The sequence below is a fragment of the Poecilia formosa genome, unplaced genomic scaffold (assembly GCF_000485575.1).
Source record: "Poecilia formosa unplaced genomic scaffold, Poecilia_formosa-5.1.2 Scaffold46, whole genome shotgun sequence".
Classification (NCBI taxonomy): Eukaryota; Metazoa; Chordata; class Actinopteri; order Cyprinodontiformes; family Poeciliidae; genus Poecilia; species Poecilia formosa.
In genome coordinates, this window is record NW_006799985.1 from 684,720 (window position 1) to 702,023 (window position 17,304).

Genomic DNA, 17,304 nt, shown 5'->3' on the forward strand with positions numbered 1-17,304 from the left:
TATCAATGTTGTTGATTTTTTTAAATATCTTTTTGTTTATTATTTAAATGACACAATAAATAAAAACATCTAAAAGCTCAAAAAGCTCAATGTGGAGGTTAGTTTATAAGTCTCCTAATAATTAAAACATAGAAAACAACATAATCTAAAGTATTTCCAAAACAAATGGTTTCATGTATGGTGGTCAACTGAAGAAAAATGTGTGTGTATGTGTGTGACTGATGGTGCCGTTCTTGCATATAAACTCCAGTGCATGAGTTCTTACACTGCCACCTAGTGGCAAACTAGCGCAAGTTCAGAAAAATGTCAACTGACTGACCCTTAGCCAAAAATGCTGAGTGTCTCCCATTGCTAGTTTTTAATATTGTTGTGCAATAAAAAATAAATTACTTGCCTCTGCCTTGTACTTTTTTCAGTGCATCTCTACATAATTCTTAATGAATTTTAGTGAATTTCCTCCTGATACAAAGTCTGTATTTTCAGAGTTAATAATGATTAATTATTTGTTGTTAACTAATGGTACACTTATTTTTATCTGTAAGGTTGTCGTACTTCAAAAAGAGTGGCAAGTTCTTCCAATGCAAATGGCCACTTTACACATGATTAATGGTTTTGACTTCTTTTTCATTTGGATCTAAGCACAGAGGAAAATATGAAAAGTACATTTAAAAACTATTATTTTCATGCTTAAAGATCATTGCAGTCACACAGATGATCATAATTCTTGCATGAAACCTGATATGAAAGGAATGATTTTATTTGTTTCATTAAATGAACAGTAACTTTATTTCAAAATAATTTTCAACTTTGAAACCAACGTACCAAATGGAGTAAATAACATGTTTTTGTGGTTTGTGATCTGAAATAAAAAATAAAAATATGCATTCTAGCCAAAGCATTGTCAGACTCCTGCTGCCCTTTAACCTTAGTGTGGAAGTGTTAAACATGTGAGCAGCTGGTGTGTCGTGTCTCATGTGGGCGGGCCAAATGAGGATCTAGAGAGGGTGATCTTCATAAAGCTTTCGCCTTGACCTGCTCGCTCCCACTCAGCCACGATAGTTGAGCACAGCCGAGCACAGCAAGCCTCCCTTCTCTGGACAGCATGGGACTCACTCAGGACCCCAACTTTCAGAAGCTGCAGGACTGGTACACTGCCCACGCCCTGAACCTCAATGTGAGACACATGTTTGAGGCTGACAAAGAGAGATTCAATAAATTCAGGTATGTCTGACTTAAAACTCAGACAGAACACAGTTGGTAGATGTTAAGTAACTTTGTATATTGTTATAACTTTGACACCTTAAAGAAATCAGCTGCAACACAGCTGCCCAAATCAAGAAGAAAATATGAAGCTGTTTGAATGTTGTAAGTTGCTGTTGCTCTGCGTCCTCACAGCCTCACACTCAACACAGAGGATGGAGACATTCTTCTGGATTACTCAAAGAACCTCATCACTGAAGAAGTCATGAAAATGTTGGTTGACCTGGTAATTTGAATTCCGTTTCTGCTTTTTCATTTTCCCCAATAATCATTTGAACATCAAACAGCAAACTTTGAGAGAATTTTGAAATTGAAATGCAACCACAATCTTATCAGTTGCACATTTAATTTTCTGTTACTGATTTTTTTTCTGTAGGCCAAGTCAAGGGAGATTGAAGCTGCTAGAGAGAGGATGTTTACTGGAGAGAAAATCAACTTCACTGAGGTGCACTTTGATGACCTGCAACTTAACTTTAAAGCTTTGATAAAACCAGCTGCAAAGGGTAGGCGATAAGTCATTGTGTATCGATCTTGCACTTGCAGGGGCGCGCTGTGCTTCACGTTGCTCTAAGGAACCGTTCCAACACTCCAATCACGGTTGATGGAAAGGATGTAATGCCTGAAGTCAACAAGGTTTTGGAGAAGATGAAAGGCTTCTGTCATGTGAGTGCAACCAGAAGTCGGGTAGGAATTTTCAAAGACTTTTTTCATAGGTGGTTTTTGTGGTAACTGAATGTATTTGTTGCAGAGGGTTCGCAGCGGGGAGTGGAAGGGCTACACAGGAAAGGCCATCACAGACGTTGTAAATGTCGGAATCGGAGGATCAGACCTTGTGAGTGAAAAGCATCAATCAGACTAACATCAAAAATGGTTATGTGCGCCAGTGGTGGTTTTTGATTTTGGCCATGGGGATGATTGCTCAGGGCACCATTTCATCAGGGGGGAACATGAACAGTCGAAAAGAACAGGACTTCTATTTTTTATGTTTTAAAGGTTTTTGCTACTGCTCATCAAATCAATTTCTAGTTCACAGTTCTAGCACTATAAGAAACTACAGACATGCATTGCAGCTAGCTGATGACACTGAAGTTGCTATATAATTTCGAGGTTCCTATTTGAAAATTCAAGGACAATTTCACATGTTTTAAGGACTCTGGCCTGCATTAAGTTATCTCAAGATCAAATTTCTGGACTGTTGGCAGCAAAAATTATTTAAAGCATAGGGTGAGACCTCTAAGGTAGTTTATTATTTTCTTGTTACTTTTTGATTGATTGCTAGCATATAATTATTTAACAGTTTGTGTTATTCATTTCTTATGAACAAAACTATCATGTAGTTTATGTGAATTTTACATGATACACCGACACAATATTGTGCTTAATCCCGAAGAAACTAAGAAAATGCAAAAAAAAAAAAAAAATTACAATTAAAAATCTGAAGACTTTACAGGTCATTTGTGTTTGGCCCATCAGGGTAAATACACCTTTTGCTGCAGTTACATTTCAAAGTCTTTTCACATATCATGTCTCCACTATCCTTGTTGATCTGGTGACTGAAAGCTTTGCACAGTTTTTCTTCAGAAAATAACTCACCTCTCAGACTGGACGGAGAACCTTTGTGAACATCAGTTTTTAAGTCTTGCCACAAAATCTCAATTTAATTTATATCTGGACTTGGACTGGGCCGTTCTAACATATGACTATTCTTCTCTACATTTATGATTGTATGTTTAGGGTCATTGTCCTGTTTAAAACAGTTTTTTTCCACCATAGACTTGTTTTTGCAACTCTAACCAGCTTTCCCGCTGAAAGTGCCTCCACAACATGATGTTGCCACCACCATGTTTCACACAGGGAGGATGCATTCAGGGTGATGTGCTGTGTTAGTCCTCCTCTACACATAGCATTTTGCTAGTAGACCAGCGTGGCAGAGCACCATCTTCCTTTTTCTGTCCTCTGTATGGTTTGTGGCAATATAAAAATAGGACTTCTTATAGCTTCTCCCCTTGTACTCATTTCACTTCACAGTTTTGTGCAAAATTGTGTTGGTCAATTCAATTCAAGTCAAACATCCTTTGTTGATCCCAAAGGGAAAATAACTGTTGCTGAAACTCATGTAAATTTACAATTCTTCAAAGAACCCACCAATATCTGACTCTGTTTCCTACACTCTGGCTTGAACCATAGGGTCCTCTGATGGTGACTGAAGCCCTGAAGCCTTACTCAAAGGGGGGTCCCCAAGTGTGGTTCGTGTCCAACATTGATGGGACTCACATTGCCAAAACCCTGGCTCAGCTCAATACTGAGACAACCCTCTTCATCATCGCATCCAAGGTAGCTGGATCACCTCGAGAGGATCTCTGGAACTGAGAGACATCAGACTTTTCACATCAAAAAGTGTTGCTGACTTTCTGATTTGCATTTAAACCTTCAAAGCATGTACGTGACTGACTGATAAGAAGCCACTGATTCTTTTTTACAGACGTTCACCACTCAAGAAACTATCACCAATGCTGAATCAGCCAAAGCCTGGTTTCTTGAACATGCCAAAGATGTGAGGATAAAAAGGCCTTCAATGTGCAATTTAGTGTTAATTAATTGATATTCTCTTTAATCAGATATTTGCTTTATGTCAACAGAAAGCTGCTGTTGCCAAGCACTTTGTTGCTCTCTCCACAAATGCGGTAAGTTTTTTTTTCTTTGCCAGTGTTCCACTTTTTTTAAATCTGCATCCGAACTGTTCTGTTTTCTTTTCTTCAGCCCAAAGTGAAGGACTTCGGCATCGACACGGAAAACATGTTTGAGTTCTGGGATGTGAGTCCTCTTTAACACCCTCGCTGTGTGTAGCTGCTCCCCTTTTCCTTCCCAACACTGTGACGAGAGATTTGAGCTGCTGCTATAAATAAACTAGACTTTTGACCTGTGAAGTAGGTGGGACAGAGACTCTGGAGAGCAGCTGCTGGGTAATCAGAAGCCCCTCTCTTTAGATTCAGTTATTATTGGTAGTAACCTTTCCTCTTGCAGAGGTTACATCAAAGGTCACAGAGTTACTTTGAGCTACATTGTTGGTATTTGAAAGGAAGACGCTTCAATGAGGCCTTTAAAACTCAGAGAAAATGTGCAGAGATGCAGTAAGTTTTTCCACTAAGGGTAAAATATCAACCTTTTTGAACATAACATTGAAAGTTTATTTTGTTTAATGATATGCACAAATTGAAACTCATACAGATTTGTATGATTTCAAGCAATTTAGCAATATAAGACAAAAAATGTTTCTTAGAAAGTTAGAATATTTACATTAGACCAATCAAAGAATATTTTAATACGGAATTGGTGACTATTTTATAATTTCTCCAACATACTGCCAATGACATTCACCTCAAGGAGATTAAGCCACAACAGCTCATTGAAAAATTGAAAAATTGGCTGAGGATTCCTTTATGCAAGCACAAACATGAAAAGTTGAGTGGAACAAAGAAATTTGTTGGAAAAGTGTATAAAGCAGCAAGGATGCACCTTGAAATTCTGCGCCTCTCCACCACTACAATAGAGTTTTGGATCTTCATTTCCAAAAGGCAATGCAACATTTTCATCTGAGAACTGAGAAAACCCTGATCTCATGGCCCTCAGCCACAGTCCACACCTTATGAATCTCCTACAGGCCTTTGCATCGACTGTGGTTTCTCCTGTTTCCTGCACAACTTTTCCATCCACACCTTTTTTCCCCCTCTTAGCTTTAAAAAAAAAGTACTTGGACAAAAAGACACTGCACTCTGTGAAAAGCCTGCTTACACAGTCAAATCATTAGTACCATTCCTACATTAAAAAATTATTTTATTATTCGTATTTTACACCTTAATTATTTCTTATACAGCTTCACTAGCTGTGAACCACTCTTCATAAAATAAAAAATATATATTGAGATACATCACTTTGTGTTTACTGAATTCACAAGTTTCTCTTTTTAATGAAATTACTGAAATAAATAAAAATGTTCATTATATTCTATTTTATTCAGATGAAATATGTTTTCAAATATGACTTCTGAAAGAGCTCAGAAAGAGCTCTTTCATTCATTTCTTTTTTCTTTTTTCTAGTGGGTCGGAGGTCGCTTCTCCTTGTGGTCTGCTATTGGAATGGCCATTGCTTTACATATTGGTGCGTACTAGATAATTACAATCCATGGTCTCATGTTGTGACAAAAACTCAACATCAAACACAGCTATAGTTGCTGGTGCCACGTTGATGCAGTCTTTTAGGTTCATTCTGCTGGACACACAAACGACTGCACAGACGTATAATATGATTTTTTTTTTTCTGATCTCAGCATAAATAATTCAGTACAGCTGCAGCACTGGATTAACCGACACTGTCGGCCAGACTGGGCCTGTGCTTAACATTCTGCTCAGAGATTCAGCTGATGTGCAGGAATCTTTCCCATTTATCCAACTTCTCTGTTACATTTTCTCATCAGGCTTTGACAATTTTGAGAAACTTTTGTCAGGAGCCCACTGGATGGTAGGTACACCTGTCACCTCTCAAATATAGAATAACTATTCTTAGGGGTCCTTGCAGAGGGAGGCTACTGAGCAAAAGCTGTAACATAGCTTTTCTTTCTCTTTGCTGCAGGACAAACACTTCCGTTCTGCTCCCCTGGATAAAAACGCCCCCGTGTTATTGGCTTTACTGGGCATCTGGTACATCAACTTCTTCCACGCTGAGACACACACTATGCTGCCCTACGACCAGTACATGCACCGTTTTACTGCATACTTCCAACAGGTCTGTCTCTTGGATATGTCAAAGGCAATTTTTAGTGTTTCTTTTATATTTAATTTATTTATTCTGGACCGTAAAAAGGAACATTAAAAGAGAAGATGAACTGCAACAGATTTAAGCACTGGTGAATTTCCATCTGTATGTTTTAGGGCAGATAAAACAAAAGGTGGACAAAACATAAATAGCAAATAAGTCTATAAAAATAACTAATATTTGCCAACTCATGATAACACCTTCTTGCTAATGAGCATATTTTTTTTGTTGATTTTGTGAAAGAAAAGTTGGATGTCCTCTCAAATTCCACTCAAAATTGAATAGAGGATTGTTTTTCTGCTTTAATTTGTCATGAATGGAGGATGCATACATATATTAATACATAAGATACATAAACAAAAAGTAGAAATGCACAGACTTTTGTTTGGCCAATGCCAAAATAAAAACCTTTGGCTAGTTTTTGTTTTGCCAAAAACTAGCAAAACAAAACAAAACAAAACAAACAAACAAAAAAAGCAGAAAATAAAATTATACGATAAAGGCAGCAGTTTTGACTCTAAAATGAAATAAAGGAATCAAATGAAGCAAGGGTGCTTAAAGTTTGACACACTTACAGGCTAAAAAATGGTGACATCCCTCAGCATGTAACAAATAGAAAAACAATAATTTAAATTTTCTTTTATGTTTTAAGTGTAGATTGAATGTCAGAGCTGATTAACTCAAAATATGCTGATTTTAATGTCTCTCAGATTGATTGGTGTACCTTCAAACAACAGAGCTTGGCAGAATAAACCAAATATAACATCTAAAGGCAAATAATTTGCTTAGATGAAAAAAAAAGACTACAATATACTCTGAAAGGGATTCATGATATGTAGTTGACAGTAAACAGTAGAGAAAATATGAAAAGGACAAAAAATACAAAGAAACCACAAGTCAAACCACAAAACAACTGGTAGAAGACCAGAAAATAAAAATGTAAACAGCATCCAGAGAGCCTGACATACCTTTGCATTATAGGACAAGCAGCACAAGCAGTTTCCATATCAAAACCTACAATTATCAAGAACATTTTGAAGCGTGTGCTAGAGTTAAAAATGAGTGTTTAATATTTAGGGAGACATGGAATCAAATGGAAAGTACATCACCAACCATGGAGCTCGAGTCAATTACCACACAGGACCCATAGTGTGGGGGGAGCCAGGAACAAATGGACAGCACGCCTTCTACCAGCTCATCCACCAAGGTAAAAACAACAGACACTGTTCCAGCTACACCATACACACATACTGAGTCTGTTTATTTAAGTGTGCAGATTTTATTCCACCTGCACTGATAGATGCTTGACAATAATTAGGCTAGGGTCAAATCAACTCAGTTCATTGTAATTTACACCAAAATGAGATATTTTTTCTTTGGAATATAAACACATATAAATGAAAACACATTAATTAAGTGGATTATTACAAAGTGAAACTCTGAAACAGATCCTTGACAGAGAGTTGGGGCATTCCAACAAGCTTTTCTTTCATGGGAAAAGTTAAATATTGCTTGACTGTAGCATGTTGCGTTGCAGGAACACGAATGGTCCCAGCTGACTTCCTGATCCCAGCTCAGTCTCAGCATCCCATCAGAGACAACCTCCATCACAAGGTGCCACAGAAGCTGTTCAAAAGGAGCGATTTTTAAGTATTCTGCCGAGGTTTCAGTTTTGCAGCTGTTTGAAAAGTTTTTATGCAGACTTGTATGCATATATTCTTTAAGGAACTTTGATGAAAGAGATTGTGTTTATACAGAGTACTGAAGAGTACAAAGCACCTGCAATTATTCATGACGATATCACAGCTACAAAATGTGAGAAAAATTAAAATAGATGTTGGTGTGTCTTTAGATTTTATTGGCCAACTTTCTGGCGCAGACAGAAGCACTGATGAAGGGTAAGACCACAGAGGAGGCCAGGAAGGAGCTGGAGGCAAGCAGCCTGAGCGGAGAGGCTTTGGAGAAAATTTTACCTCACAAGGTAAGTTAGATGAAGAAAACTGCACCTTTTATTTAGGAAGAAGATGGTGATCTTTATACAAAACGCTTTACTACCCGGACGTTCAAGTAGCTGACCACATAACAGTGTGAAAAGCATGGAGAACATAGGAAACAGCGCCCCCAAGTGGCTGTTAATCAGCATCACCCAGCAGCGTTTATGTAAAACGAAGAAAATCGATTAAGTTAATCGTAAATTATTCCCTGTGATCAACCCAGGTCTTCCAAGGAAATCGACCAACCAACTCCATCATCTTCAAGAAACTTACACCCTATACACTAGGAGCACTAATAGGTGAGATTTACTGATAACAAAGTTTTTTTTTTCATATTAAAACAGTTGAATATTCGTATGATTATTTATGTCATATTCTATATGTCTTTTTTTTTTCAAATTGATTTTATTTTTAATTTTATTATTAATACCTTTCTGTCTTTAATGATTTTAGACTGTTATCCATGAACTCATCTAAAGCTGGATGAATAGTTTAGAAAATAATCTTTGCATTCTTGTAAAATGTTAACACTTGCGCTTCCTGGCCAAGTACAAACTGTCTACTAAGTATTTCTTTTTTAAATGCACCAGATCTGAAATTTGTTACTGACACACATGCAAAAGATAATATGCAAGGAACAAAATATATTAAAAAAATCCATACTGCCATCAACTTACTCAAAAAGGCAAATTCTAAAGGATTTCATATATTTGTGCTTCTCAAGTAGCAATAAAATCCACAGAAGGTTTGTGTTGTAATTTGACTCTGTGGGAAAAAAACAAAATGAACACATTACTGTCACATTTTTTGTCAATTTTGTAAAAGTTCTCAACTCTTATGCAAAGATGGTTGATAGACATGCAAAAGCAAGAACTGCCATGGTACCAAGCTGCTGCAATATCCTGAGGAGGTTCAGTGAGGACACAGCACGCTGTTGCATGGTAACAGTCAGTCTGAAACTAGACTGCCAAATTAAGAAAGCATATTATGTTCTATTATCATCTGCTCCATTCTGCTACAACCAAAAATCCCCAGTTAGAGATGAGCAGACCAATACATTTCTTTCTTAATCAACTTACATTATTTATTCTGTGTTGTGTTGCAGCCATGTATGAGCACAAGATCTTTGTCCAGGGTGTAATGTGGGAGATCAACAGCTTTGACCAGTGGGGGTAAGTTGTTTTTTCTTCCCACAGTCAAACAGGGAAAACTCACAAAGCTGCTGGCAGGTGCTAAATGTTCTTGAACCTGAGTAGGTATGTTTTTCTAATATTAAAACTTTCATGAAAGGCAAATTATAATGGTGCAGTTTACACACATACACATGAGTCATATTATATGCATTTAAGTAACTTTGTTTGCCCATATTTCTATGTATTTATGTAAATTACATCCAGAGCAAATTGCATTTTAAATAGCTTTTTGCTTTATACACATTATGCAGGAAGAATACCTTCTGCTGAAAGGTGGAGGTACGTCTAGTGCAGGAAGAAAAATAGACGAAATCACCTGCTGCACTGCTGGCTTTATGTCTGATATTTTTGTGAATAATTTTCTCAATCAAATAAATTGTCTATGATCTTGGAAGCAATTCAACAGACGAAAACAGGAACATCTGTCCTTTGAGCTGAGTAAAACAGGGACCAGGAGGAGAAGGAGGTTTCATGTTCAAGACATAGAAAGAGAAACCTCATGTAGAAAATAAACAAAGCAAAATAAAAACAATTAATCATCCATGAATGTTTCATATTTCTTTTTTATTTGGATAAAATAACTTAATAGAAAAGTGTACTGTAATAGCTACACATTAAAATGTTGTAATTAGTTGTATATTTTCTTGTCTTTGAACAAATTTGTTAAACTGTGACATTATTCCACTGTCCTTAACAATCTGCAGCATCATGTATTATTTAGAAATGCTGTTCCTGCTTAATTCCTCTGCTCCGGTACTGTTGCTGAAGTTGTAATTAAAGCTTTTAATTATTGCAGGGCTTGGAGACCATGAGATATAATGATAATAATGCTAAAAAATAAATCTATCTCTCTGATCACTTCTGTATCCGCTGTGTTTGGAGCTGAAGAACTGCTACGTTGTGCAAAAATAGACGCAAATTGTTCCCATCTCCTGGACATGACAGGCATGCTTGCATTTCCATTTTCATTAGTGTTATCTGCTTTGTGAGTCCAGTGCAAAAACAAAATAAAGCAGCAAGAGGAGAAAATGCACTACTTTCTGCATTTCCCCCACACTGTCCGTCCTAGTAATTTGCTGTACTGCTCAGCTTTAAGGCTGTACATAATACTAAACAGCAGCTAAAGAGATCTGAAAAACGCATCAGCACACTTAATGATTCCTTTCTTCTCATTCCTTACTCCACCGACAGAGTCGAACTGGGTAAGCAGCTTGCAAAGAAGATCGAGCCAGAACTCAAGGACACCGCAGAGGTCCACTCCCACGACTCATCCACCAACGGACTCATCAACTTCCTCAAGAAAAATTTTGCCTAAGTTTGAATCGTTCCTTTGAACGTGATTACCCTTCAGATCAGTTCAGGATCTGCCTGGACGCTGAGGCAGCTGGTCTCTCCCACGCAGCCGAGCCGAAGCACTCCATGTTTGCGCTCCCATTATGAATATTGTGACTGTCTACAGTTCTGCCTTTGCTGTGTTACAAGTGTAGTCAGTTGTTGCTGCAGGCAGAATGAATCATTCTCTCATTGTCTCTACTGCCGCAGGAATTTGTGTTTTTGAAATAAATATTCTTTATCTGATCCTCAGTTGCACTCTCAAGGCTGAGTTGCTCAGTATTCACCTACAGCATGAGCAAATGTGCCAAAAGTGCGTCAGAAGTTAGGCCGTCACTAGATGTCACCAGAAAGCCTGGTTTATTTCCTGGGAGGTAATTTCTGGCCTCCCAGAAATGACCATTTGTTGGAACAAAAGTGCAGAGTTCATTTCGGTTGTGGTGGTTTCCTCCTCCCCGCAGGTCCCCAGACTCCGCAGCATCCATTTAGAGAGGAAAAACAAACAGCATCTGGATCACAATCCACTCTTCATTGGCACTTCATCTAAACATCATTAAAGCAAATGGTTTGAAAACACACGCCAAACTTCCTGTGAATCTCTCACCAAAACATTTGACCCCTGGGTCAAAACCATGAGAAAATATGTTCGTGTAGAACATGTTATTAGCTGAGATGCACGACACCGTCATCCCTCAACGTGTATTTTGCATCGACTCGGTCTCTTTAAACCTTCTGCTGGGTACAATTACAGAGCGTGTATGAGGACAAACACAAAGTTAAAAAAGAATCTCAGACCCCCAGACACCGCCGGGTTTTCACTGCTGTTGCCAGGCAACGCTACATTACTTCAAGTCGAACTTGTGCTTTCTTTTTTTTCCTCATCTCCAGCTCTGAAACAAGATACAGAAAGAAACCGAGTCAGTCCAAGGATACCCTAACCATCCGTCCTTAATGAGTTATTAGTGCGCATCAGCAAGAAAAGGAAGTGCTGCTGTTTGTACCTGCAGCCACAGAGTCTGAGTGGCGACCGCGGGGTTGAGTTTAACAAGCAGGAAGTAAGTCAGCATGAGGAAACAAAAAAAGGCCAGTGGAATCAAATTACAGCCTGAAAGCATGGATAACGTTCCACATGCGTTCCTGGCATGTTTGTTGTACGGTGTCTATGCATATCTAGTCAACTTCACAGTCCACTTCATGCTTTAGTCAGGCACTTTTATTTCCTTCAGATCCACTTGTCTGCCTACGTGAGGTTCTGCCCTGCCTCCAGTGCACTTTTGGCAGTTTACAGCCGCAGTTTCATGTTCAGGCCAGAGTTTCAGAGAAGTCTGAATTTACAAAATTGGGTAGTAATGGCAGAGAAACAACTTACCATTCCAGAAAAAACTTTTATCCATCGTCATCGGCGGCTATGCTAACTAGCTTGAGCATTCGTTCTCATTGGTTGTTTCTGATACCTGCGCATATAGTTGACAGCAGGACCGCAGGGAAAAGGCATCGGAGATTATCTGTCTCATGTTACACTGATACCGACATACTGATAGTTTTAGCAAATATGAAAAAAAGAGACATATTTTCTAAAAGTTATATACTGCAGCTTTTAGAAAATATGATTATTTGAATCCAATAAATACAATTTACCAATAGAAGGTTGGTAAGATACATGTTAGTTTGACTGGTGGTCAGAATCTGTCATATGTCATGAAAGTCAGTGGTCACAAAAAGGGTGAAAATACAAAATAAAGGGAAAGTTCAGAAAATAATATATTCACAGATAAGTTATACATCAAAATTAATAATTTTTACAAGTATTTATCCCCATACTTCATGAAAATGCACTCTTTCATGGTGCAAAATGGAAGTAGGACCAGGTAAAATGGCTATAAGTTTACTTGAAATGCGGCTGAAGTGGTGAATTGACCCTGAACCCAGAGGACTTTAATTTCTCTGATATGCAGTGCTGGAAGCAGGTTCACAATTCTCTATCATCTTATATAATAAATTCAGCTTTGAAAGTAAATCTCCAAGAAGAGAACCTACAGCCACTGTTGTTTATCTCTTTAGATTTAGTGTAGCCATGAAACCAGCTGTCTTCTCCTTCTAGGTACGTTCAGGGAACATTTTTTCTTGGGGTGAATCTAAGCTCTGCAATCATAAAACCAAACTCTGACTTTGGGCCATCTCAATGTGCGATCGACAAGAATGACAGAAAAACTCTGGAGAAATGTAAAAAAAAAAAAAGAAGCCTCAGTGTCAAGCGCAGCTTCATTTTTCCCACGACTACAGGGGTTATATAAAGAATAAGTTAAGTACGTGGGCAGAGCTCAAGACTCGGCAGCATTAGAAGCCTGTTAGAGTTCAATAGGACCTCTTGGGACATCAGCTGACCACATGTTCCTGAGGCTCCCTGTAAAATATCTGCATTACATGAGCGGTTTTGTGCTATACAAAAAAGTGAAACATCAGTTGTAAATCATGAGCAAACATGTAAAGCTGTTCGTCTTATAAACTCTTTCGTTTTTTTCCTGAGCTTATCAAGATTCTTCCCTGTCAAACTATGAGAAGGCTCAGCTTGTGTGGCCTGCGAGGATGTCGCTCAGTGAGTCGCCTGAGTTTTCTTTTCCTGACCAAGAATCCATTCGAAGAATTTTTCGAATCTGCAGAAAAAGGCATAAATGGACCAACATCTGGCTCTTATCAGCATTACAATGTGAGAGTTATTATACAAAAAAAAAAAACAAAAAAAAAACAGAATACTCCCACGCTGGCTTCTGCTTTGGCTGGAAATGCGATGCATCATAATCACAGCAGAGTTTCCAGTGATGGCTGAAACATCTTTTTTACATTAAGGCTTTTTTTTTGGTTGTGATCCAAAAGTCAACGCAAGGCGACACGACTGTGTGGCTTTTGTTGCCAACAGTGTTGCTGTGAGAGCAAGGTTTATGCTTTGTGTCTCTTCAGCTTCAATAAATGAAGAAAAAAGATATTTTCAGAACTGAATCACTACAAAATTTTGGTTTCTTTATTTTCATACAGGAAAAAAAAGTCTGTATGAGAAATGGGAACTGCTCTGTTTTAAGACAAGCTGCTAATTTGGCTACATCATTTAGCAAAACTGTTGAATTTTTCCTCATCTCTTAAAACAACAATCATCGATGCATTTTATTGGAATATTATGTAATGAAAATAAAACAATGCATGAAGCGATAAACTAGAAATGAACATTTTTGGTATGCATTTTTGTCCAACCCCTTCAATCTGATACCACAATTAAACTCCAGTCAGCCAGTTGTCTTCAGAAGTCACACAGTAGACAGCTGAATGGAAATACGACGAGAAGAAATTAATTGTTGAGTGAAAGCTACATGAAGTTCAGTTTGCATTTTTCCTCAAACCACGTGGAGAACACAGCAAACTTGTAGAAGAAGGTGACAGAAGTTTTTTTTTGTTTTTTTGTTTCTTTGTTCAACATAGAAAACGCCGTGTGTCACCCTGAGCAACACAACATCTCACAAAGTCTCTACTGTGAAACATAAGGTGGCAGCATCATGCTGCTGGAATGCTTTATTTTTTCAAGTGGACAGGGAAACAGAGACATAGAGAAATCATGTAAGAATTTTCTTTTTTAAAGACTTGAGAATGGGACAAAGTTTCACCTTCTGTGTAGGTCCTGCTACGTTTGGAGCAGGGTCTCTGCTTCAACACACCTGGGTGAAATAATCAGGTCATTAGCAGGACTCAGGAGAGCTTAAGTGCAAATTGAGGAGGTAATTCAGCCGTTTGATTCAGGCGTGTTGGACCAAAGCTTTGAAAAGATCTCACAGGCATGTGAGTTTTACCGTCAGTGTGACTTTCTCTGTGTTTGATAATTATTCTGAAGCTGCCTTCCTGTTTACAATGTCCAGATCTAGAGATCAGCTTTATGCAATTAGAGCTATTGTTGAGAAGTGTGGAAAAGTGTTGATCAAGATGATACACTTTTGGAGGTGAAAGTTGCTAATTTGAATAATGGGATCTGTAATGTTCCTGTTTTGAGTCCTGTTGGGAGTCTTAGATATTTCATTTTCTTCTTCTTTCTTTTATATAAGCAAAGCTTGTAGCTGCTCTAAGTGAAGTGGATTCCTAACCTGATAAAAATTTATATTCAAGTTGAATGCCTTAAGACCAATAAATCAAGAAAAGATAAAGTTATGTTTAACAAAGGAAATTAAAATAGCCAGGAGCGCATGTCATTAGTGATTATCCAGATAAAATCTTTTGCTTTACTTTTAGGAGAAAAACAACTCTCTCATTTAGTAAAAAAAAGAAGCAGATCTGAAACTGGGGCATTTGAGGCATATTAAATATTTTTTGTTTTTATTGAAATCTGTGAGCTTAAACTAGCTTACAGCAGAAATCTTTGCATAAAACTTTAGTGTCACACAGACAGACAAAAGGAAAAGAGAGACTGAAATTTCAAAGGTCACCATCCACATATTTGGTGTGCATGAGGTAATCCCGTGGCAAGCCTATTTTCACCTCTTTCCTGGCAGCAGGGGTACCTGTGTCTGCACAAGGGAAGGTGTTGTGGATTTCTTTTGTGTTGTTTAACAGAGCTCACCTCACAGCAGCAGGTCCCTGGGGGGGGGCCTCCACTGCCTCTGCTCGGACACAGGCACACATGTATCCACACACAGAGCTCCCTGAGTCACAGGGTGGAACCCTTGCATGCATAAAGGCTGCTTTGTGCCCCGACTGTTAGAGCTGTCAACCAACACCAGCAAGCTCCTCGCACTGAAACACCACTGTTCCCCCTCGCAGGAAAGCTCGGCGAGTGGGCAGACTGCGCTTTTATGTACGCCCACGCAAAATGCATCAGCACCTCCTGCAATCTGCAGATCGGCGGCTTATAAATACAACTGTGATTGAAATACACGACTACAGGGCTGGAAGGGGGTGAGCAGGGTTTGGCTTTTCTTTTGGAGCTTAAAGCTAAGTGCACTTCAGTGGATGTAAAAGTTCATTTCACTTACATCTCAGAATTTTCCCTGTTTTTCTTACATTAATGCAAGTACTTGTGATGAGCTTGAATGAAAGTCTAAAAGCAAATCTTCTTTAGGGCAAAGAAGTGCTATTTGGAATAATTAGGAGCTGAAAATTACTAGCCGATGTTCAGACTACTTGCTTTGACGCATCTGACTTCTGGTATTTCGTTCTTCAATCAGTAGTCCTTTCCAAGCTCATACGGTCTCAGAATTAAACATGTGAAATTAAATCCATGCCATAAGTTAAAGAAATCTGCCTGCAGACCTGGAGGAAGACGTAGGAAAGTTTCTGCAGCTTCAAAAAAAAAAAAAGAGATGAATTCAAAGTAGAAGGAGGATAAATTTGACAAAAATTGAAGAAGTCTGGATCCACAAGAGGCTTCTGTAACCTTTTGCAATCAGCAAAGAACCTAAGAGTTAATACGAGTGGGATTCAAGGTTTCTTGGGAGAGTCTTACCAATGGATTCCAACAACTCGGCACTCTGGCAGAAAAAGGTGTTTTCTCCACTACTTTGTAAGTGCATGAAATGTGAGCCAAACAATCTGAGATGAGTGAGCTTTCGGTGAGTTTGCCATTAGACCCCTGAGATGCAGTCATGCTCCAAGCAGCAAAATTCTCTGAGAGAAGAGAAATAACGCTGCACTCAAATGCTGTCTCGGTAGCTGAGGGGATGTTTTTTCTACTTCAGGTTCAATGAGATTTCTAAATTTGAACAACAATCTACTATCCTGCTCTAACCTGACAGAAACATGACTTTAACTAGGTCAATCAAAAACTTTATTTAGTCTTTTTCATTCATTTTGAGATGCTCAGTACCAGGGCTGAAAGTAGTTTTAAATATATGCTGATTAATTTTTTTGCAAAGCGATAAAAGCTGAGTAGCTCTTGAATTGCTACAAAATAAAGCTGTATTTCCCTCAGCCCACTGGCTGCAATGAGAACCCATGAGACCTAAATCCTGAACATCACGGCATGGAGTGCATCCCAGTTTTCCATGTTTGGCATATTACCATTCATTTTAGCTTTTAAACTGGTTATATTGATCCTGTGTCCAGACAGAGGGGTAATCAGTAGCCTTGCATCATGACCTGTTTGTTCTGAAGATCCTGCAGCTTCCACTTCGTCTTCCTGACATGGCGCCTCCTCACCCTGACTCTCATACTGATAGGAGGAACCACAGAGCTCTGTTAGGTTAAAGCTCATCTTCTGAAGTTGAGATATTTTTCCTCCAACAGGTTCCAGAGGAATCACCTCAAACCAGATGTTGGACTGGATTTTATTTCTATATTTGTGAATGTTAGAGCCTCATTTTCAACAAAGTTGAAAAAGGTTATTATTTTGGAGAAAGTATCATCAACATCAATAACAGCCAAAAAAATTGTTTGATAAAGGAAAAGCCTGTCAGACTCTGAGCCAGACAGCACCAAATTATTTTTTATATCAGACAATTAATTTAATTTCACATAATTATCATGGTAGAAGCCATTTGTTTGTTAGATACTTAATGACACATATTTACCGTGTTTGATGTTTGTTGTAAATGACGTATACTCACAAAGAACAAGGTAATTAGACCGATTTTGTCGTTTATAGAATGTTCAGAAATTACAGCGGCTGTAATGCGCCAAGGCAAAGGTAAACAAAGGTAAAACAAACCTGAATAGGTGATCAACTCTAAACCACTCGCACC

At 38.3% G+C, this 17,304-nt stretch overlaps 1 protein-coding gene across 1 annotated transcript; it reads left to right on the forward strand.

Moving 5' to 3' along the window:
* The first annotated feature begins 1,027 nt into the window (after positions 1-1,027).
* gpib (glucose-6-phosphate isomerase b) lies at positions 1,028-10,856 on the forward strand. The gene is made up of 18 exons (XM_007552135.2): positions 1,028-1,221; positions 1,396-1,486; positions 1,637-1,705; positions 1,804-1,923; positions 2,009-2,092; positions 3,448-3,594; positions 3,743-3,814; positions 3,900-3,944; positions 4,021-4,074; positions 5,358-5,418; positions 5,735-5,778; positions 5,890-6,042; positions 7,150-7,279; positions 7,610-7,686; positions 7,925-8,053; positions 8,290-8,365; positions 9,172-9,238; positions 10,451-10,856. The coding sequence occupies exons 1-18, from the start codon at positions 1,103-1,105 to the stop codon at positions 10,572-10,574; spliced, it is 1,662 nt and encodes a 553-aa protein (XP_007552197.1). The 5' UTR covers positions 1,028-1,102; the 3' UTR covers positions 10,575-10,856.
* Positions 10,857-17,304: the final 6,448 nt, after the last annotated feature.